The sequence below is a fragment of the Myxocyprinus asiaticus genome, chromosome 32 (genome assembly GCF_019703515.2).
Source record: "Myxocyprinus asiaticus isolate MX2 ecotype Aquarium Trade chromosome 32, UBuf_Myxa_2, whole genome shotgun sequence".
Lineage (NCBI taxonomy): Eukaryota > Metazoa > Chordata > Actinopteri > Cypriniformes > Catostomidae > Myxocyprinus > Myxocyprinus asiaticus.
The window spans coordinates 5,002,223-5,024,847 of NC_059375.1; the positions used below are offsets into that span (position 1 = coordinate 5,002,223).

At 37.1% G+C, this 22,625-nt stretch overlaps 2 protein-coding genes across 4 annotated transcripts in view; one reads left to right on the plus strand and one right to left on the minus strand.

The window, feature by feature from the left end:
- Positions 1 to 241: 241 nt before the first annotated feature.
- lsm5 (LSM5 homolog, U6 small nuclear RNA and mRNA degradation associated) lies at positions 242 to 9,239 on the minus strand. 2 transcript variants are annotated; one of them, XM_051667004.1, is made up of 5 exons: positions 9,124 to 9,239; positions 6,045 to 6,140; positions 5,891 to 5,918; positions 4,125 to 4,197; positions 242 to 477 (listed from the first exon to the last, which is right to left on the minus strand). In XM_051667004.1, the coding sequence occupies exons 1-5, from the start codon at positions 9,167 to 9,169 to the stop codon at positions 445 to 447; spliced, it is 276 nt and encodes a 91-aa protein (XP_051522964.1). In that variant the 5' UTR covers positions 9,170 to 9,239; the 3' UTR covers positions 242 to 444. The 2 variants fall into 2 exon arrangements, with proteins under 2 accessions (XP_051522964.1, XP_051522965.1); XM_051667005.1 differs by lacking the exon at positions 9,124 to 9,239 and adding an exon at positions 8,062 to 8,221.
- An 800-nt stretch (positions 9,240 to 10,039) lies between these two features.
- The window catches only part of avl9 (AVL9 homolog (S. cerevisiase)), a 77,210-nt gene continuing 64,624 nt past the window's right edge, over positions 10,040 to 22,625 (plus strand). Inside the window, exons 1-7 of one of the 2 annotated variants that reach the window (XM_051666960.1) lie at positions 10,040 to 10,261; positions 13,903 to 14,023; positions 17,828 to 17,913; positions 18,736 to 18,807; positions 19,187 to 19,276; positions 20,223 to 20,289; positions 20,536 to 20,576. In XM_051666960.1, coding sequence (XP_051522920.1) covers positions 10,187 to 10,261; positions 13,903 to 14,023; positions 17,828 to 17,913; positions 18,736 to 18,807; positions 19,187 to 19,276; positions 20,223 to 20,289; positions 20,536 to 20,576 — 552 coding nt within the window. In that variant the 5' untranslated portion in view covers positions 10,040 to 10,186. The remainder of the gene's footprint in view (positions 10,262 to 13,902; positions 14,024 to 17,827; positions 17,914 to 18,735; positions 18,808 to 19,186; positions 19,277 to 20,222; positions 20,290 to 20,535; positions 20,577 to 22,625) is intronic. The other variant, XM_051666959.1, reaches the window with a different exon arrangement.

The window sequence follows — 22,625 nt, forward strand, 5'->3', positions numbered from 1 at the left end:
TATTTTGCTGCTGTTGTTTTTAACAACCGTTTCTGCAGGATGTCGGTCTCAGTTAAGCTCATTTGGTGTCATTGGAGTGCAGGGTTTTGGAAAGAGGGGGCGTGGCTAATCCTATGGCTCATTCTCAAAGAAATAGAACTGCTAAAATCACTTACCAACTTTAATGGGGATGTTCACAAAATATCCGCAATTTCCACATCAGAAACATATTGATTTTAAATGAATTCCATCACAGAGCCAGTCATTTCATTTTATTTTAATAATGAACAAATGTTTACAAAATGTTTTGGATTGCTTAATAAAAAATAAAGGCGCTAATGTGAAAACTTCACAAAAATGAACACCATCAAATGAAAACCATGAAAACAAGAATTGATCATTTTACAGGAAACTTCCATGAAACATGAACATAAATTGTATTTTCATTTGAGGTAGGTGTTTTTTTTAGACTTCTGGTCCTTCTCCTCCTGGAATCAACTGCAACACAGCAGAAATATTAAACATGAGCGAAACAGCTTCATTGTGCTGCTTCAACGAGAATTTAACAAAATCATGGAAGTCAAGTGACCTGAAATGTTGATTAGTGTGATCTAGTTATGACAAAGCTTCATGCTTCTGTAATTCTTTTTTGGTGTGTGTTTGAAACTAAATACACCGATCAGCCACAACATTAAAACCACCTGCCTAATATTGTGGCGGTCCCCCGTGTGCCGCCAAAACAGCGCCAACCCGCATCTCAGAATACCATTCGGAGGTGTTATTCTTCTCACCACAATTGTACAGCAGTTATCTGAGTTCGAACCAGTCTGGCCGTTCTCTGTTGACCTCTCTCATAAACAAGGCGTTTCCATCTGCAGAACTGCCCCTCACTGGATGTTTTTTGTTTTTGGAACCATTCTGAGTAAATTCTAGAGACTGTTGTGTGTGAAAATCCCAGGAGATCAGCAGTTACAGAAATACTCAAACCAGCCCATCTGGCACCAACAATCATCCATGTGATTACCTAATCAGCCAATCTTGTGGCAGCAGTGCAGTGCATAAAACATGCAGATATGGGTCAGGAGCTTCAGTTAATGTTCACAAAATGTGATCTCAGTCATTTCGACCATGGCATGATTGTTGGTGCTAGATGGGCTGGTTTGAGTTTGAGCACAACAGTCTCTAGAATTTACTCCAAATTGTGCCAAAAACAAAAAACATCCAATAAGCGGCAGTTCTGTGGACAGAAATGCCTTGTTGATGAGAGAGGTCAACAGAGAATGGCCAGACTGGTTCGAACTGACAAAGTCTACGGTAACTCAGATAACCGCTCTGTACAATTGTGGTGAGAAGAACAGGTTGGTGCTGTTTTGCCAGCACGAGGGGGACCTACACAATATTAGGCAGGTGGCTTTAATGTTGTGGCTGATTGGTGTATACAGTTGAAGTCAGAAGTTTACATACACTTAGGTTGAAGTCATTAAAACTAATTTTTTAACAACTCCACAGATTTAATATTAGCAAACTATAGTTTTGGCAAGTCGTTTAGGACATCTACTTTGTGCATGACATACATTTGTGCTCAAAAGTTTGCATACCCTTGGAGAATTGGTAATATATGTACCATTTTTAAAGAAAAAAGGAGTGAGCAGGCAAAACACATTTCTTTTATTTCTTATGGGATTCATATTCAACTGTAGGTTATAAAAGAATGGCACAATCATAAAACAAAACATGGCAACAAAGAAAAAAATGAAATGTCCCCTGTTCAAAAGTCTGCATACCCTTAGTTCTTAACACTGTGTATTGCCCCCTTTAGCATCAATGACAGTGTGCAGTCTTTTGTAATAGTTGTCTATGAGGCCCCAAATTTTGCAGGTGGTATAGCTGCCCATTTGTCTTGGCAAAATGCCTCCAGGTCATGCAAAGTCTTTGGTCATCTTGCATGAACCGCGCGTTTGAGATCTCCCCAGAGTGGCTCGATGATATTTAGGTCAGGAGACTGTGACGGTCACTCCAGAACCTTCACCTTTTTCTGCTGTAACCACTGGAGGGTCAACTTGGCCTTGTGCTTAGGGTCATTGTCGTGCTGGAAAGTCCAAGATCGTCCCATGCGCAGCTTTTGTGCAGAAGGCGGCAAATTGTCTGCCAGTATTTTCTGATAACATGCTGCATTCATCTTGCCATTAATTTTCACAAGATTCCCCATGCCTTTAGAGCTCACACCCCCCCCAAAACATCAGTGAGCCACCACCATGCTTCACAGTGGGGATGGTATTCTTTTCACTATAGGCCTTGTTGACCCCTCTCCAAACATAGTGTTTATGGTTGTGACCATAAAGCTCTATTTTGGTCTCGTCACTCCAAATTACAGTGTGCCAGGAGCTGTGAGGTGTGTCAAGGTGTTGTCAGGCATATTGTAACCAGGCTTTTTTGTGGCATTGGCACAGTAAAGGCTTCTTTCTGGCAACTCGACCATGCAGCTCATTTTTGTTCAAGTATCGTTGAATGGTGCTCCTTCAAACAACCACACCATCTTTTTCCAGAGCAGCCTGTATTTCTCCTGAGGTTACCTGTGGGTTTTTCTTTGTATCCTGAACAATTCTTCTGGCAGTTGTGGCTGAAATCTTTCTTGGTCTACCTGACCTTGGCTTGGTATCAAGAGATCCCCAAATTTTCCACTTCTTAATAAGTGACTGAACAGTACTGACTGGCATTTAAGGCTTTGGATATCTTTTTATATCCTTTTCCATCTTTGTAAAGTTCCATTACCTTGTTACACAGGTCTTTTGACAGTTCTTTTCTGCTCCCCATGGCTCAGTATCTAGCCTGCTCAGTGCATCCACGTAAGAGCTAACAAACTCATTGACTATTTATACACAGACACTAATTGCAATTTAAAAAGCTACAGATGTGGGAAATTAACCTTTAATTGCCATTTAAACCTGTGTGTGTCTGTAACAAGGCCAAACATTCAAGGGTATGTAAACTTTTGATCAGGGACATTGAGGTGATTTCTGTTATCATTATGATTTAAAAAGGAGCCAAACAACTATGTGATAATAAATGGCTTCATATGATCACTATCCTTAAATAAAAGACATTTTCAAAATCAATGCCAAAATTTCAAATTTCTGCCAGGGTATGCAAACTTTTGAGCACAACTGTAAGTAATTTTCCCAACAATTGTTTACAGACAAATTGCTTCACTTTTAATAGACTATTTCACAATTCCAGTGGGTCACAAGTTTACATACACTAAGTTAACTGTGCCTTTAAGCAGCTTGGAAAATTCCAGAAAATGATGTCAAGCCTTTAGACAATTAACCAATTAGCTTATGATAGGAGGAGTACTGAACTGGAGGTGTACCTGTGGATGTATTTTGTAATTGTGATGTAGTCAATTTAAAGTGAAACAATCTGTCTGTAAACAATTGTTGGAAATATTACTCGTGTCATGCACAAAGTAGATGTCCTAAACTATAGTTTGCTAATATTAAATCTGTGGAGTGGTTAAATTTTTTTTTTACCTAAGTGTATGTAAACTTCTGATTTCCACTGTACATAATTACAAGGTCTATTGCAAAAATGATGAAAGGATGCTGCAGTTTGTTTTTAGGGTTTTGAATGGGGGTTCTGCAACTCTTCAGTCAGACACTTGATCTTTCCAGAAGCAGCTGAAGACTAAAATAATAAATCTAATTTATTAAACTTATGTATCAAAATATATTAACAGTAACACTGTTAATCAATCAACATATTATAATTCCTAAAAATGTTTAAAGCTCTAATTGAAATTCTAAGTTTTTAACACTTGCATTCATATAAACATCTAGGCTAATTATTTTCAGTTGTTTCTATTCCACTTTCTATCTGTTGTACTTTTGTGTATACATTTCTTTTAGCAATGTTTTCTGGGCTTCAGAAATATAAAAGCTCTTAATATTATAGTTCATATTGTTACCACAACAATAACATTTAAATACAGATTTTTTTTTTAAAACATATATTTTAATACGAAAAATCAATTTCTGAGCAAATGTTCTAATAATTCCAAAAGTATGATGTATTGTGTATTGTGAACTTATATGAGAGGTGATATAATGGTCTACAAATATAAAGATGAACTCAATGATTGATTGTACCATTGTGATGTTGTTGCCATTCAGCAAAATTTGATCAAGTTTTGTGATTCTCCTGCCCTCTGGCGTGATTTCACTGTGAAACGCACACAAACAAAAACAGAAACTAGATTAAATTCAATGTTCTTTAAGCAATAACAGAGTGTGGAAAACTCATAATAGGCTATACTCTACACAAGTACGTGAACGCAAATGCTTATAGCTACGCAAGCTTGACTCACACATTGTGTTCCGCAAAACATCAAAAAGCAATTTATAACTGTCTTTTTCTATGGCCAGATTTCTCTTTCAGGTGAACTACTGTCATGGTGGATGTAAATCTAACAGGATCACATGCTTGCAATTTATTGGCCAAGCATCTGTTTGCATACTTCTGTCGAGTATGTTTCTGGCCTAATATATACATCTAGAACATGGATGTTTTCAATTCTGCTTAAATGCTCGAGTACTTACTTTTTTGCAATCCCTGAAAAAAAATCTAGCTTACATATAATCATTTATAAAATATTATATAATGTACTGTAATGAGCCAAAACATTATGAGCGCTCACAGGTGAAATTAATAACACTGATCATCTCCTAACAAGGCCACATGTCAAGGTCTGGATAGATTAGATGGTAAGCAAATAATCAGTTCTTGTAGTCAATGTGTTGAATACAGGAGAATTGAACAGGAGTAAAGACCTGAGTGACTTTGACAAGGGCCAAATTGTTATGGCCAGACGACTGGGTCAGAGCATCACTGAAACGGCAAGGCTTGTGGGGTGCTCCCAGTTAGCTGTGGTTTGTACCTACCGACAGTTGTCTGAGGAGGGACAAACCACAAACTGGTGACAGGGTGTTGTGTACCAAGGCTCATTGATACACGAAGGCTATCCCGTCTGGTCCGAACTGACAGAGGGTGTACTGTGGCACAAGTCACAGAAAATGTAATGTAAGTTACGGGAGGAATGTGTCACAACACACAGTGCATCGCACCCTGCTGCGTAGCTGCAAACCGGTCAGAGTGCCCATGATGACCCCTGTCCACCATCAGAACTGGACCTTGGAGCAGTTGAAGGTGCCTGGTCCGATGAGTCCCGAATTCTTTTACTATTGTATGTGGACAGCAGTGTATGTGCGCGCCGTTTACCTGTTGAAGTGACAGCACCAGGATGCACTGTGGGAAGACGACAAGCCTGTGGAGGGAGTGTGATGCTCTGGACAACTTTCTGCTGGGAAATCCTGGGTCCGGCCATTCATGTGGACATCAATTTGACAGGTGCCACCTACCTAAACATTGTTGCAGACCAGGTACATCCATTCATAGCAATGATATTTTGATGGCAGTGGCCTCTTTCAGCAGGATAATGTGCCCTGCCACACTGCACACATTTTTTGGGAATGGTTTGAGGAACATGATGAAGAGTTCAAGGTATTGCTCTTGCCTCCAAATTCCCCAGATCTCAATCTGACTGAGGTGTGGGATGTGCTGGACCAACAAGTCCGATCCATGGCAGGTGCACATCGCAACTTACAGGACTTGAAGGATCTGCTGCTAATGTCATGGTGCCAGATACCACAGGACACCTTCAGGGGTCTTGTAGAGCCCATGCCTCGGCGCAGTATTGGCGGCACACGGAGGACTAACAGCATATTAGGCAGGTGTTCATAATATTTTGGCTCATCAGTGTATAAAATACATTAAGCATTTATAATATAGTATATAGGCTATTGTTAGTCTTGAATCAAAGGTGCAACCTTGGGTGCAAATAAGAAAACATACTTACAACTCTGTGACATCTTCAAGCACCATATCTGATTAAACAATCAAGAACTCATACAAAGAAATTTAAGATTTATTCTAATGATATAAGCTTTAATGTACATCAGTGTCTGTGAGTGACGTGTTTTAATGATGTCATCAGATGTTTTAAAGGATACTGACGAAGTCATCGAACCCAAGCAGGGTTCCAACAATCTCCTTATCATTCTTCATGACGATGTGAATGCGAGAGCCAATGCATTTGTCCACTAGTTCTAAAGGCACCACACAATCACAGTGTCAAATACACTTTTATAACTCTTGACAATTAGCATGAAACAGCAGTTCGGCATAGCATAGGCTAGACAGAGTACAGCTGTAATGCTTTTTGCTATTCTGCACAAATACTGACAAGAATAAACATGCCATTTGTTTTCACATGAGATGCCTTGTCTACCAATAAAATAAAAAATCTACATAGTTCCTACAACTATCCTCATGCCGGGTACTGTTGTAACACATTTGTAATGTGCTAAATGTGGCATTAGGCCTAACTTATATTCAACAAAGTCACAAGTATAGACAAAGCACAATGTGCTTAAGCTAACAACACACAAACAATTATAATCCTTCATGTTTATTGAACACATCCCATTGAACATTCAGAGTCCTGAGGATCGACCAGTTTTTAAATCCAAAGGTTCACTTACTTTTTCCACAGCACTGTGAATGTTTAATGGGATGTGTTCAACAAATACATGAAAGATTATAATTGTTTGTGTGTTGTTAGCTTAAGCACATTGTGCTTTGTTGAAGATAAGATAACATTTTATGATCAATTAATGCAGAAAACCAGCTAATTCCAAAGGGTTCACATACTTTTTCTTGCCACTGTATGTATCAATTACAATTATCAAGCATTCAACTGCTATATGTTTAAAGAATTCTCCTGCTTCTAAGGAAAACGTGAGCTGATTGTTATTGATCTTTTCCCCGGCTGCTTCTGTCAAGTGTGACATCCGTGTAACGTTTAGAAGCGGATTTCTCATAAAACGCACACAAAGAGTGTGTGTTTCATGTCCATTTATCTTGGTTTGTGAAACATTCTCAGCAGTATGAGTGTGAGACGCTAAAATACGGGACAAACGGTGTCCCTATGGATTTTTGTTCCCTTAAATACTGGACGATTCCTTATTATATAGGACGATTGGCACCCCTAGATTGTGGTGTAGCCAATACATTTTCAGTCAACTTCTCCTGCAGGTGACAAATACTGCTCGTCATCACTGATGCAGCCTGAGGGTTATTATAGTTCTGGATTTTTAATGTAGTTTTTTATTTCTATTTTATATTCAATTTGTCATTTCACTTTAGTTTAGTTTCCGTTAGTTCTCACACTTTGTCTGTTAGTTTTAGATTAGTTTTCATTCTCTCAGTGTTTTCTAGTTTCAGTTTAGTTATTCTTCAATTTTAGTATTTTATGGCTGCCAAAGCTAAAGCGTTTACTGCTATCATTTAAAATGTTTAATGTCATTACATTTCTCAGGACAGTCTTGTGTTAACTATCTAGTTGCATTGTTTCAAATTTGATAATACAGGGATAAGATTGGTAAAGTGAGACAGTTAATGTATCCATATGCATTTCATTAAATGGTTAAAAATCATTACTAAAGTAATCTTTGGGAAGTAAACAATTAACTTATTGAGGTTTTAAATTGATGATTTTACATCAGGATGTGTAGCATGACCATTATTTGGTAAAGGTATTTATCCTTTAAGGACATAAAATAGTAGAAGTTGAAAATTTTCTATAGAATTTTCTTCTGTCCCACTTTACCAATACTGCTTGAAAAAAAATCTAGGATTTGGCCAAAAGAGGGTCTTCAAAAGTTCTTCTTCCCAGTCTTGAGAATTTCTTTATTTTTGCTTTTGACTAAGGTCGGAGACATCCTAAGCTTTCCTTAAAGATATCTTGTCAGGTTTTGGCATTTGGATCATAATTAAAACTGCTAAGAAACGTTACATTTCCAAAAGTGTCCCACTTTGCCCAAATTCACCCTACTGTGAATTAATTCAAGATCTTTTTATTTTATTTTAGTTAGTTTTGGTTTTCACAGACAGAGGATGCTAATGTAATGTGCACACTAATAATGACAGTTCAAACTTGCATGAGTAGCGAAACATTCACAGTTAGACCTTTTCCACAGACATGGTTTGGGGGGTGTTCCTGGGCCGGTGCGAAATCTTGAACTCTTCCGTATGATTCCACCGCAGAAAAGGTCGTTCCGTTGCGGAAAAACTGGTTTCGCACGGGCCACAAAAGCTTGCTGGTCTCTACGCAGGAACCGATTACGTCAGGCGGCAGGATAATGTTTCGTCAGGTAAAGTTTTTAGGACATACAGAGCTTAACAGAACATTGCAGAGAATACGAAAACATGATACAGGGAAATGTGAATTTTGTAATCAGAAAGAGACAGTAGAGCATGTAATGATGATTTGTCCCAAATATCGTTATGAAAGAACGATTGATTTCCACCTTAAGAACATTTTTATGAATTTTGAGCTGACAAGCATACTGAAAAAATAAATAAATAAATAAAATAAAAAAATCAAGCGATGAATGTTTTTATTTTTTAATACAATATTTGAAAGCGACATAGTTGAGTAAGAGAATATATTTTAGGTCACACTAAGGAAAGAGTTGATCATGAACCACACTCCTTACCAGCCGGTGGCGGTAATGCGCGTTTCGCTGAATGCCAACCGCCATAAAACTCCAGAAGAAGGTAGCGTGGAGTAAGAACAAGAATCTGGCGGGGAGTCAAATTTCGGCACAACGCCGACACCACAATTTCTTAGTGGAAACTTTATAATTGTACTAAAATCTCTCATTTTTATTCAGCCTTATTATTACTTTCTCCCGACGCCACTGACACGTGATATGTTGCTTTTCTCAGCGCTGGTCATGATAAACCAATCATAATCGACTATGATTACATAATTTTTATTTCAGCATTTTATAAAATTTACTGGGACGAATTTCCATTTGTATCTCAGCTAAGAAAACTGGGAGTGAATAGATTTAATTAAAGCTATTTTCTAGTGTTCACAAAACATACACACGTCCAAAGATTTGAATGCTGCTCAGGCAAAATTGTTCTTTCTCAACCTCCATATCCCCTTCAGTAAAAACGACAATAACTATTATATCACAGTTATTACAGTAAGTAAAGAATGACATGAAGAGTCACACATACCGAGCGGTAACAGCTGAGAAGGATTCGTTACCGTGACTGCCGCCATTTAGATAACAGACCTGAACAATCGCTCGACAGTGACGTATGACACCGATGAACAGACACGAGAAATCGACATTGGCACCCATCGATACATCGAAATGTGCTTGAGAGTCTTGACATTACCAAACTACACTATATAACACTTAACATACCATTGGTTTAAAAAGTAAATTAAGAAATGTAAAAGTTATTTAATTAAGTTTATTAGTTAATATTAGAAATGTATTGAAAATGTTAGTTATATCAAGTCAAGTCATTTTCATTTGTACAGTGCTTTTCACAACACACATAATTTCAAAGCAGCTTTACAGAAAATTATGCTTTAACAGAAAAAGAAGCTGTAATACTTAATGTCTTCGAGTCATAATGCGGTTTAATAAAAAACAAAACATGATTGTGAGTTGCGATTTAAAATAAATAATAATAATGAAAAAAAGTAAATTATATTTATATTTAGACCCCCATTAAGCAAGCTTAAGGCGACTGTTGCAAGGAGCACAAAACTCCATAAGATGTTGGTAAACTGTGGGGGCCAGTTCCCCTCTGGCTAAACAGCATGAATATTCGCTCAGTATGTTTTATATATCTTTTCCAGGGACCCCTGGCTCTAAAATATTAACTCACTAATGAAGTAATAGAAAGTTACATTTAAGTGAATCCATAGCCCCCAACACAAACAAAAGGTTTCTTTTCCTGCAACTATGCATATTTAATCTGTTCTGATTATGCTCAGTCCGATAAGAAAAGGTCAGATAATATGGTGTTTATTCAGTCACATTTTATTGATTTCTCATTTTGCTTTAAATAATCTTGATATTATTTTATATTATATTATGACCATGTGGCGCCCTCTGTCAACAGTGTGGTGTGAGTACGGCTTATTTGTGCTGGAGGCGGAGCAGCGCATGATGAGACACACTGACAGTCCAAAGAGCGGAAGTTACTCGAGTAAATACATCAAACGCGTCTTTCATTGTTTATTTATGCTCTTTTGGACATTTCATTGATTGTAACAGCGCCGATGGAGTGTCAGTTTAAAGAGGGGCCCGTACTGCATATTGTAGTGGTTGGATTTCATCATAAGAAGGGCTGTCAGGTGAGAGACTTATAAACACATTCATCTGCTTCTAATGTTTTGTGTGCTCACCCTTACAGAACAATGACATTGTGATATAACCATGGTACAGTGATGGTATGACACGTTAATACCATGCTACTGAATGATTACCATATTCACATCATGGTATTTTCATGGTAGTTCGAGGTACTTCGAACAATACCATGGTATTACCATGGTACATGTCCAAAACAACATGGTACTGCTTTGGTAAATGCCTAAAACATGGTTATACCATGGTTTCTAATATCGAGACACTAGGCAGGGTCATGTTAAGCCACATAAGGTACGATTTTAAACACTTATTCTGTATAATAACTTTGATAGAGTTGATTTTTTTGTAGTTTAATGTTGCAACAAGCACAAAGAAAAATGCAGGAAGAATTAGAGCTAATGGCAGAAGTGCAGCTGCACTGAATGATGCATGATGATAAATAATGCATGACTGGTGTAATCTAGTACTGATTAAGACATCAGTGAGTATGTGAAATATACTGTACTATCAACAGAGCAAAACACACGGCTGGCTTCTTCGTCTCCACAGAAACATGTTTCTCTCATGTCAGCTGCTTAACATGCCCTCATTCATGTTTTCCACTTAAACTGCATTTTTGTCAGATCGAACTGAATGTAGCTGAAAACACTTGCTTTGTTGTGATGCTGCATCCGCACCAACAGGTGTCCGTATAAAGTCTAACATCAACAACATATACAAGAAAGTCTATAATACATGGAGATCTCTATCCGTTAGCATTTCTATTCATCTCAATGGCAGCTGCTCATCTGGCGCATGCACCCCTTGGGCTGCGTTCCACTTCACTGTAAACATCCACTTGCTAACTTCCCTAAGCACTTCCACTCGGTGGAATCCCTGCCGCCATTTTGGAAGTCCGTTTCGTTAAGGTGAGGTGAGGGAAGTTTCAGCTAACAGAGCCTCAACCCCTCGATTTTGATAGAGGGAGCGAGCCTACTCAGATGTACGCTTCAGGCAGTTCCATATCCCAAAATGCAACTCGATTGTACATCATAGCAGATCGAGAATCACCTTACCCCACCGCACACAACTCTAGTGTATGAGAAAAGGGAAAGCTGCTTACAGCTGTAAGTGATGTCTAAACTATTTAATTATTACAATTAAATAGTTTAGAAGAGGTATAATGAGATTAAACCGCTTAATACTTGTAGCTACCTTAAGCTGACTGTTTGTTACACAGTCATAGCCTATGTGTTCATTGTAATGTTACCATTTACATTGGTATACATTTTGCAGATTCTGTGTAGGTTACTGTATATTGCAGTAGAATTAGCCTAATATACTGCAATAATCAGGTAAACCATTTATCATTTATTACAATCAAACAGCTAACAGCCTTTTGAGGCCATAGGTCGAGTCAATAATAATTATTTCTAACAATAACTTAGATTTAACTTAACAGACAAAGAAATTAATTAATCTTCTGAAATTACAAATAAACTTGACCTGATCTAGGATTGCATCAGTCTCAGAAAATGTTGTCTTCTCCATTGCAAAAATCACCAAATCATTTCACAAAGTGACATCAGCCTTATAGAGCGCAACAGTCTGGTTCCGCAAGTAAAAATCACATTCATTCCATAGACTAATTGATTTTCAATGCTAACTCATAAACTTTTAAAGACAGACCTACCATGAGATCCGAGGTTGTTCATCGATGGTATATGCTTCTTTTGAAGCCACCCGTCTGCGTTATTTCAACTTCTGTAATAGTGGAATTCCTGTTGAAAAACTACATAACCAATGGTCCGACTCCAGCAGAGAAAGCTGCACCAATCAGAGAACCGCGGTCAACAAAGCCCGCAAAACATGGCTTGAAGCGTCCACCCACTCCAATGATGCGAGTCAGTCTCCCTGCACTCTCAAGGTACTTATACTGTATATTTGTGTTTATCGGAATATTCCGCAATAAACATAAACTATATTGTTTCTATACTTATAATCAACAAACTAAAATCAATAGTTTTATATAGAAGAAGCGTTTTATATAGGAGAAGCGTGATTCGTCACTCCAGAGAACGCGTCTCCACTGCTCTAGAGTCCAGTGGCGGCGTGCTTTACACCACTGCATCCGACGCTTTGCATTGCACTTGGTGATGTATGGCTTGGATGCAGCTGCTCGGCCATGGAAACCCATTCCATGAAGCTCTCTACGCACTGTTCTTGAGCTAATCTGAAGGCCACATGAACTTTGGAGGCCTGTAGCGATTGACTCTGCAGAAAGTTGGCGACCTCTGCGCACTATGCGCCTCAGCATCCGCTGACCCCGCTCTGTCATTGTCAACAGTTTGGGGATGGCCCCTTCCTGTTCCAACATGACTGCGCACCAGTGCACAAAGCAAGGTCCATAAAGACATGGATGAGCGAGTTTGGTGTGGAAGAACTTGACTGGCCTGCACAGAGTCCTGACCTCAACCCGATAGAGCACCTTTGGGATGAATTAGAGCGAAGACTGCGAGCCAGGCCTTCTCGTCCAACATCAGTGTCTGACCTTACAAATGCACTTCTGGAAGAATGGTCAAAAATCCCCATAAACACACTCCTAAACCTTGGGGAAAGCCTTCCCAGAAGAGTTGAAGCTGTTATAGCTGCAAAGGGTGGGCCGACGTCATATTAAACCCTATGGATTAAGAATGGGATGTCACTTAAGTTCATATGCGTCTAAAGGCAGATGAGCGAATACTTTTGGCAATATAGTGTATGTTATTTCGTCAGAATATATGGCTACTTTTTTAATGGCCGTCAAAAGAGAATGGTGCTTTTTGCCCACTGAATGTTATGTTCCAGCATCTACCATCAGGATAAACCCTGAGCACTTCCCTGTCCTGGAATTGGCTGGTTAGCAGGTAAGCCCCTGCTGGAAGATGCTGAAGCCACACCCTGTGATGGCAAAAAAGCATGTTTTTCCATTGACGGCCATTCAAAAGTAGCTGTCCCCCGCTGCTGTTGTTCATTGTGTATTTGTTTTAATTTTGGCTTCTTCTGTATTTTGTTTCTGACTTGAATGCCCAATTCAGATGTAGGAGCTTCCCAGGTATACTTCAAGACAACTTGAGCAAACTTAAGCAAAGATAGGAACCACCAGATCGTTTTCTTCCAGGGAACCACATGCTAGTTGAGGAGATGGCATTGAAATTAATGTGAATTCTAATGAATAGCTTTTTCCAGGTATTTTTTGGATCGGCCAGAGAAACATATCACTGAGTGCACCTGAAGCTCAGTCTGCTTCATCAAAGATATCATAGGCTAAAAAGTTGTGAGGGCTGGAAATTGACCATTAAACATACAGTAAAAATTCAGTGATGGTGTTTCATTGTGGGTTAATTCTGTAACATCACAGAATTAACAGAGTCACAGGAGTGGGACTTCAGATGAACAAATATATTATCAATAACTGATCAATGTTAATACAAATATTTCTATAGATCGCCACTTCACACAGGTCAATATATTACACGTAACCATATTAGTATACAGTGATATATAATAATAATAATTCACATTGTTCTTTACATACGTTTAAGTCTGTAGTAGACAAATTCATTTGTTTGTTGTTGTTTGTGGTCACACCTGATTGTTATTTTAGGTAGAGTTCTCATATCCTCCCATCATTCCCGGTACGGCTCATGACAGTAACACACTCCCAGAGGAATGGAAGTACTTGCCATTCCTGGCCCTGCCAGATGGTGCGCACAATTACCAGGAAGGTAAATAAATACTGTACACTCATTTTACAAACTAAACACATGAAATTTGACCTTCGTACCTTGATTTTTTTTCATTTTATATTTCTATATTTTTATAAATCAAATAAATATATATATATATATATATACACACACACACACTACCGGTCAAAAGTTTTGAAACACTTGACTGAAATGTTTCTCATGATCTTAAAAATCTGTTGATCTGAAGGTGTATGCTTAAATGTTTGAAATTAGTTTTGTAGACAAAAATATAATTGTGCCACAATATAAATTGATTTCATTATAAAACTAAAATTTAATAAAAAAAAAAACAAAGTTTTTAAATTGATGACTTGGACCAAATAATAAAGAAAAGCAGCCAATAAGTGCCCAACATAGATGGGAACTCCTTCAATACTGTTTAAAAAGCATCCCAGGGTGATACCTCAAGAAGTTGGTTGAGAAAATGTCTAGAGTACATGTCTGCAAATTCTAGGCAAAGGGTGACTATTTTGAAGATGCTAAAATATAACACAGTTTTGATTTATTTTGGATTTTGTTCAGTAACAACATAATTCCCATAGTTCCATTGATGTTATTCCATAGTTTTGATGACTTTACTATTATTCTAAAATGTGAAAAAAAAATTATAATAAAGAATGAGTAAGTGTTTCAAAACTTTTGACTGGTAGTGTGTGTATATATATATATATATGTATGTTAGGGCTGTCATCGATTTAAAAATTGTAATCAAATTAATTACATGACATGCTGATTAATCAAACTAACCGCAATTAATCGAATACATTATTATTTGCTGAGAAAGGCCCCCAAATAAAGATAATTCATATAAATAATGCATAATAATTCAAATATTTATAAATATGATATGTAGAACCTATAATAAATATATAATACAGTTTGAAATTCAGTTTGTAATAAATTGCATTATTGTGACAGATGAATAAAGCATTGATTAGACCAGGGGTTTTCAAAGTCTTAAACAGTAAGCCCCCCCTCTGACAAAATGTACCAGACTGCACCCCCCTTTATATATATATATATTCATATAGGCTTGGGGTTGCACGACTGCTGATTTTTAATAGTTGACAAGTCGAGTCCATTAGTCGAGTCGAATTCGACTAGTCGTGATGTCAGCACAACCCCACCCCCACATGTGGGTAAGAAATTTGGATTTAGCTAGTTGTATGTGATTAAAAAATAGCAATGTACTTGTACCCAACGGTCAGAGCATTGTGTTGTATGTGAACGGATCGGATGGAATAAACATCAACCATTATGTTAGCACCTTTTTATTAGAAATGTGCAACAATAGGTGGGCATATGTCAAGCTGTAAATTAGCTAAAAGTTAAGATAAGTGTCTGAACATATTTTAGTGTAACCTAGACTACCAGTAGATTCAGGCGGGTCCCTGTCCTCTTGCAGCTGCTTGTTCAAATAATTATGGGCAGACCAAGTGTAAATGCCCTCTAAGACAGATTCGAGACGAGGTGGTTTGAGACGCATTCCAGATAAAACTCTGTCAAGTGTAAATGCTTCTGGCTGTTCAAGCTACATATGTAAACTTTACTCTGCCCAAATAGCGCTATATCACTACGTCACTACATCTGCATGGGGAAAATGCAAAACATAACAGCTGCTACCGAGTAATTGCATAGGATTTGCATCATGCAACAAATCAAGAAATGGATGCATGTTGTAGGAGAGATGGAAAATTTGTCTTCATTTATTTGATGCAGATCGCTGATGAAACTGAAACAAAACATTGACAATATTCGGAGCTTACGCGCATGGACAGATCTTACCTATGACAAGCCCAGAGTGGAAAAATACACAGTGTGCACATAAACAGACACACATGAGCACTGGGCAAAGTCACTTGGAATCAAATAATAAATCACATCTTTTAAATTCGCTGCCCTGCATTAGCATAATCAAGGAAGTGAACTCAGTTTATTTGTATATAGCATGGGAATTGAAGATCGGATTTATATACGCTTGGCAGAGACACATTTATGTGGCCAGGTGTAAATGGAAAAATGCAAGAAGTGACATTCACTGAATGTGGCCCAAATCTCACTCACATGTGACATAGATCTGTTAAATGGATGACAGTGTGAACAGTCGCAAGCACTTAGAATCTGACATTTTCAAATCTGATCTGGACCACTTTCAAATGTGGAAATAAATCGGATACGTGTCTGATTTTTTCCAATGTGCCTTCAGTCTGAACAGCCAGGTCAGATTTAATGTGATTTTTTTTTTTTTTTTCGTCATTCAAATAAATTCCACTATACAACTGCAAATTACTTTATTTAAAATGACTTTATCCATCTGGTCTTCCATCACTTGCGGATATTTTATTAAATAGTCATAAAGTAAGAAAAAAACTGCTAATAACAATTTTAATAAGTGAATTCATTACACATATTGTATATTACATATACGGATGAGAAATAAGGGCTTGTGGGTTTAATCGGAGAGCCTTAAAATAGTGTGTGAAAATAAAACATTTTGGACAGAAATATTTTAATATAATATAATAAACTGTAATATTCATATTGGCTAGGTTTCAAAATTAACAGTGTAAATGTAAAATGGACCAAGACTAAAGTTGACCAAAAAGAGAGACAGATATTTTAGGTATTTGGAAATATTTGTGTATTTAAAATATGATTTTTCAGGTCATTCAAAAGTTTTTAAAGCCTTAAAGGAATTCATGCATCCTTATCTTTCAAATGATTCCAAGTTAAATATAAAGTAAATACACCTTAAGAAATATGACAATTTGTAACACAATTAATCGTGAAAGCCCTAAAAAAGATAATGTATCGTCACAGTCACAATTATTTGTTTGACAATTAATTGTGAGCTAAATTTCATAATCGTGACAGCCCTATATATATAAATATACATATATACACACACACAGTATACTGTTCATTCAGTTAGCATGAGTAGATCCTGCATATGTCTGGACTGCTGTTTCATGTGACATTGCAGCCGTCAAAGTCACCCTGATGATGAATGAATTATTTTCCCAATAACAATCACTTGATCATTCTAAACCTCATCGTTCCCCAAATACTTGAGTATCAGTTGACATTTAGGAGAGTATACAGTTTAATGTTTTTTATATCTAACGCTGTCAGCAAAAGTCCTGCATTGAATATTGTCATACTTATGATTAGAATATTAGAATATTCTGTATTTGATTCTTTTTGGAAAAACAGATGATGTTCTTTTTTAGGTTGTTCTTTTAGAATCAGTAAAAGAATGACGAAATATGGGGGGCCTGGGTAGCTCAGCAAGTGAAGACGCTGACTTCCACACCTGGAGTCGCAAGTTCGAGTGACTCCAGTCAGGCTTCCTAAACAACCAATTGGCCCGGTTACTAGGAAGGGTAGAGTCACGTTGGGTTAACCTCCTCTTGGTCGCTATAATGTGGTTCTCGCTCTCGGTGGGGCGTGTGGTGAGTTGTGCGTGGATGCCGCGGGGAATAGCGTGAAGCCTCCACACGCACTATGTCTCCGTGGTAACGCGCTCAACAAGCCACGTGATAAGATGCGTGGATTGACTGTCTCAGACGCGGAGGCAACTGAGATTCGTCCTCTACCACCCGGATTGAGGCGAGTCACTACGCCACCACGAGGACTTCTAAATTGGGGAGAAAAAAAAAAAAAAAAAAAAGACAAAATATTTCATTCCATGTATGATAATGTGTTATGTTCAGATTGAGTTATTATAATAAAGATGCTGGATAAATGTTTCTAATCTATATTGTGTTTGTTGATTGACAGACACTGTTTACTTTCATTTACCTCCTCTGGATGAACACATGAAATGTGTTTATGGGGTTTCCTGCTACAGACAGATAGACGCAAAGGTTCCTACTGCTTTATTCAATACTAATGCACTAATGGTGATATTTTTGTAATAAGTATAACAATGTAATAATAATAATTATAGATTTATATGGCAAATCATTGTCCAAGGTATGCTGAGAATAACAACTGCATAACTGTAGACAGTTGAAATTATTTGTGCAATGTTTTTATTTGAACCTGTATGTGGTAGAATCACACACTGGAGATTAAGTGAGCTCCAAAAAGTAGTCTTTTAATATGTAGAGGTGCAAAATGTGCAGATAAATATTGTTTAAGAGTGTACAGAAAAACCAAGGTTACCAGGCTAGACATTTTTTTGGAAATAGAAACAGGATCGACTCCCCTCCTTAAACAATAAAGAGTTACCTTGCACCCAAGCAGTGCTAGTAATAACCTAGTTCAATGTGCTCACCACACTAATCATCCATTTTGCCTCTAGTGGCGGCTTGTTTAAATACACAATTTTCCCATTTGTTTTACATCAAATTAACCCTCACACTCTTATACCAAATGACATTGAATAAAATAAGAACAAGAGAGAAATGAGAGTTAAAAACAACACCAATAAATATAAAAAACCATCACACTGTATATTAATATAAAATCAGAGGATAATGGTCTGGTACAGGAAGTGCTTTAATGTCATAATGACGTCACATTGTTATTAGTAAATGAGATCTTTAAGTGAATTTCAAAGCACACTGTGAAATGATGTTTTCTTCTTTATAAATGAATGAAATGCATTGTTTTATAGTTGGCTATAAGTTCATTGTACGGTCATAATGTTGTGTACAGTTTGATATAATGTTCAATACGTACAGGCACTGAAGGTGCGAGAGGCCGATGTCACGAGAGAGACTGTCCAGAAGAGTGTGTGTGTGCTCAGTCGAATGGTGAGACGTCCTCATTCTTTCTAGAAATAACAACATGACGGATTTTACCCTGAATTACGCCATAAATGACCACAAGACAGATTTTGACCCGATTTACCCTAGAAATAGCCATAATACTGGGTGACTCATTTAAAGTACACATATTTAACTACATCTTTATTATCAAATTTTTATTTAAGTATGTGCAGAACCATGGCTGGCCAGTATGATGGTAAATACACTGTGCAGCAGTAGAAATGTGTCATCTGGTAGAACAATATTGTGATATGTGCTGTTAGCATGATCTAAAATTACTCACACCGTTATATAAGATTTGTGAAACATCTCAATTAAGTGTGCAAAAATATCAGTTTGATTTAAATGTTGTGTGTTGTTGCAGCCTCAGTTTGGTCTAATACAGGCTAAACTCCAGCTCATAACTCACGCTTACTTTGAGGAGAAAGATTTCTCACAGATCTCCATACTAAAGGCAAGATCATTCATACTGTCATTCATTATCAAATATATAAAGAAATCATTTAGCTAAACTAGCATCACTAGATAAACAGTGACTTCACCTAATGGCCTCTGTGTAACTGTTTTTTGTTTGGTGTTGTGTTCTCTGTGTAACTGTTGTCTAGTCGAATTCTTTGCATAACTGTTGTGTGGTTGTTGTTGCTGTGTCATCAGTATATTGTCTGTTTGGTTGTTGTGTTCTCTGTGTAAATGTTGTCTGTAGGGATGCTTGAATCGATCGGCCACTGATCGGTATCTGCCGATATTCACTTCCTATGACTCGATCGGTGGTCTCACAATTTGGCTCATGATCACATAAACCTTAACATTAACTAGGCAACAGCTATGGTATTTCCAACAGGGAAATTCAGTTAGCAATGACACTGAGCAGAAAGCTTACATATAACCAGTAACGACAGAGCTCCTAATAAAAGGTATATGATTGGTATCAGGATTGGCGAGGACAAGCACTTGGTTTGTCAAAGGAAAACAACAGCTGTAGTTTTGTTAGCTATGTTCTTTCTGTGACATAGGACTTGGTAGCTGTGTTAGCCAGGAGATTTTACTGTGCTTCAGTACTGTCTCTTTCTTCTGCACTAGTGCCTATACTACTCCAGCCACCTTGAGAGCTTGGCAGTACAACACTGTAGATGTTGTTGAACTCTGGATGACAAATTGATATGTTCCTCATTTGTAAGTCATTTTGGATAAAAGCGTCTGCTAAATGACTAAATGTAAATGTGTAAAAATCCTGATCAAAGCATCCCTAGTTGTCTGGTTGTTGTTTCCTCTGTTTAACTGTTATCTGGTTGTTGTATTGTCTTTGTAAATGTTATCTGGTTGTTGTGCACTTTGTGTATCTGTGTGGTTGTTGTGTTCTCTGTGTAACTATTGTCTGGTTGTTGTTATGTTCTCTGTAGGAGCTGTATGATCATATGAACAACTCTTTAAGCTCTACAGCGCTCGAGGGATCACAGATCTTTCTGGGTAATTCAATCTTCACTGCTGTAATAAATCATATTCCTCAAATTATTGATACTGACATTGATTGACCAAGAATAGGGAATTTTAAGCACAGATAACCCGTATAAACCATTAATCAAAATTGTTTTTTTTTTTTTCAGATTTAAATCATTACATAATCATTACTCAATCATTATTCCAATATATATCATTTATTAGTTACGTTATCACTACTGTATATATCACGTAGCATTTGTATTTCTTCTGAAGGCTTGTCTGCCAGAGATTTGATTCTGCACTTTAAACACAAGGTAAAGAACTCTATTTTATTATTTATTATTATTTGTTTTGGATGCTAAATCTTTATTTTCATTTTGAAGGGGTCATATCGTGAGAAATGAAATTTTACTGTACTGTATACGTTACTGTAAACGTTACGTGTAAATTTCAGAAATCAAAACTTCCTCCACAGTTCATGAAGACCAATTATTGAAACTGAGCTGCAAAAACGACTCGATCTGAACTTTTGCAATATCAGCCCTAAACACCAGAAGAACAAAGAACTATTACTCCAGTTGGCATATACTGTAACTAACGACAAGTGTAAGATATGGTTAGATATATGTTTGCCAAACATTATGTCATTTCTGGTTCCCAGCATTGGAACGAGTGGATGATTTTTGTTTTTAACAAGACAGCTATTCAAGAATGGGCCAGCACAAACCGTATTGAACCTGACAGCAAACATATGAGGTTAAGACGCTCTGATGCAAGAAGTCAGATGTCAAAGAGTATTAGTCAATCATAAAGTTTAAGTGACAGAAGCTGAAGAAGGTGACACAATTTCTCCACATCGTTTAGTTATTAGCCTGTGACACAGTATTGTGATTATTCAAGCTGTGTAAGGAAATGTCGTCAAACTGGACAGAGCTTCTCTCTATCCTAGCAGATGAAGAAATTAGTCGACAGATAGCATTTACTGCAATTTAGCAGGTTTAATTTATGAAAGTGGCTAGTTATTGTTTTGGGAGAAAATAATAATGACCGAAGTTATACTGTAAGTAGACCTCAGGGAAAATTATACAAATAAGTTTAAAATAAGTGTTAAATGTGTAGAAAGTGCACTGCATTCTTAAAACTATATAAACTCACCTATAAGCAACATTGTTTAAGAAATTTAGACTTGTTTTCAGAGAAAATAATTTAAATAGAAGTGGATTTTGTCTTGCAACACTAGCAGATTTTTTTACTTGTTTTTCAACTTAAGTTTAAAACAAGTGAAAAAATCTGCCAATTAAGCAAGACAATATACACCTATACTTTCAGTTCTCTGAAAACAAGCCTTAATAAAAATAAATGTATCTTGTTTTTAGGGATTTTGTATTTTTTTTTTTTATTGCAAAAAAAGAAAAAAATATATGAACCCAAAAATGAAAATTAAATAATTGTTTACTCACCCATGTGTTGTTATAACCCCATATGATTTTCTTTCTTTTTCTTAACACAAAGGGAAAAATTGTGCTCAGTGATATCATACAATTGCAGTTTATGGCAACCACCTCTTCAAGCTTCTAAAGAAGGCAAAAGTATAATTCAGAACTTGGATAAATTATTCCATGAGACTCATGATTGTTATGAAAGTGTACGATAAGGTTTGGTGAGAAACAAACCGAAATCTAATGTATTATTTAGTGAAAGTGTTCACTGACTGTTGATCTACGCATTCATGATAGGGCATGAGAGTGACAGTTCATGCGAAAACTCATTTTGTTTAACTAAAAACAGGTCCTCCACAGCGATAGCGACAACAGAACACAACACAGCTGCACACAAAACAGAGAAAAGAACTTACTAAACATGAGACTGTAGTCGAAGAATTGATGCATTTCTATGCCCAGCCTTATTTTATTTTTTTAACAGAGTACTCTGAAATCAAACAGAAACATAGAGGAGGCTATAGGTAGCCAGTGTCACACAGTGTCCTAAACTGACGGCAAAGGACATGCAATAAAATATATATTTTCTATGTTAATCAGAGTTTTTGTCCTAACTAGCAGTGACGAGTGACGGTACATTCTATCGATCGCTTGTTTTCTATTTTAGGCATCATACAGGTAACTCCGTCTGCTGCGAACTGGCACCGGTCCAAAACGTAAAAACAAAAAATACGGCTGGGCATAGATGTGCATAAATTCTTCAACTATAAACTCTTCAGACATGTTTAGTAAGTTCTGTTCTCTGTTTTGTGTTCAGCTGTGTTATGTTCTGTTGTAGCTAGGTGTAGCCTATGGCAAAGGTTCAAAGCAGAAGTATAAATCGGCCTTAAGAGTTTTGCAGTTTGAAAACAGCAGTGTGATAAT

Coding starts and splice junctions, on each gene's coding strand:
- lsm5 (XM_051667004.1), bottom strand. CDS start 9,169: ATGGCGGCAGTCACGGTAACGAATCCTTCTCAGCTGTTACCGCTCG. Junction 6,141..9,123: donor TTCTCAGCTGTTACCGCTCG/GTATGTGTGACT, acceptor TGGTGCCTTTAG/AACTAGTGGACAAATGCATT. Junction 5,919..6,044: donor TGGGTTCGATGACTTCGTCA/GTATCCTTTAAA, acceptor TTGTTTAATCAG/ATATGGTGCTTGAAGATGTC.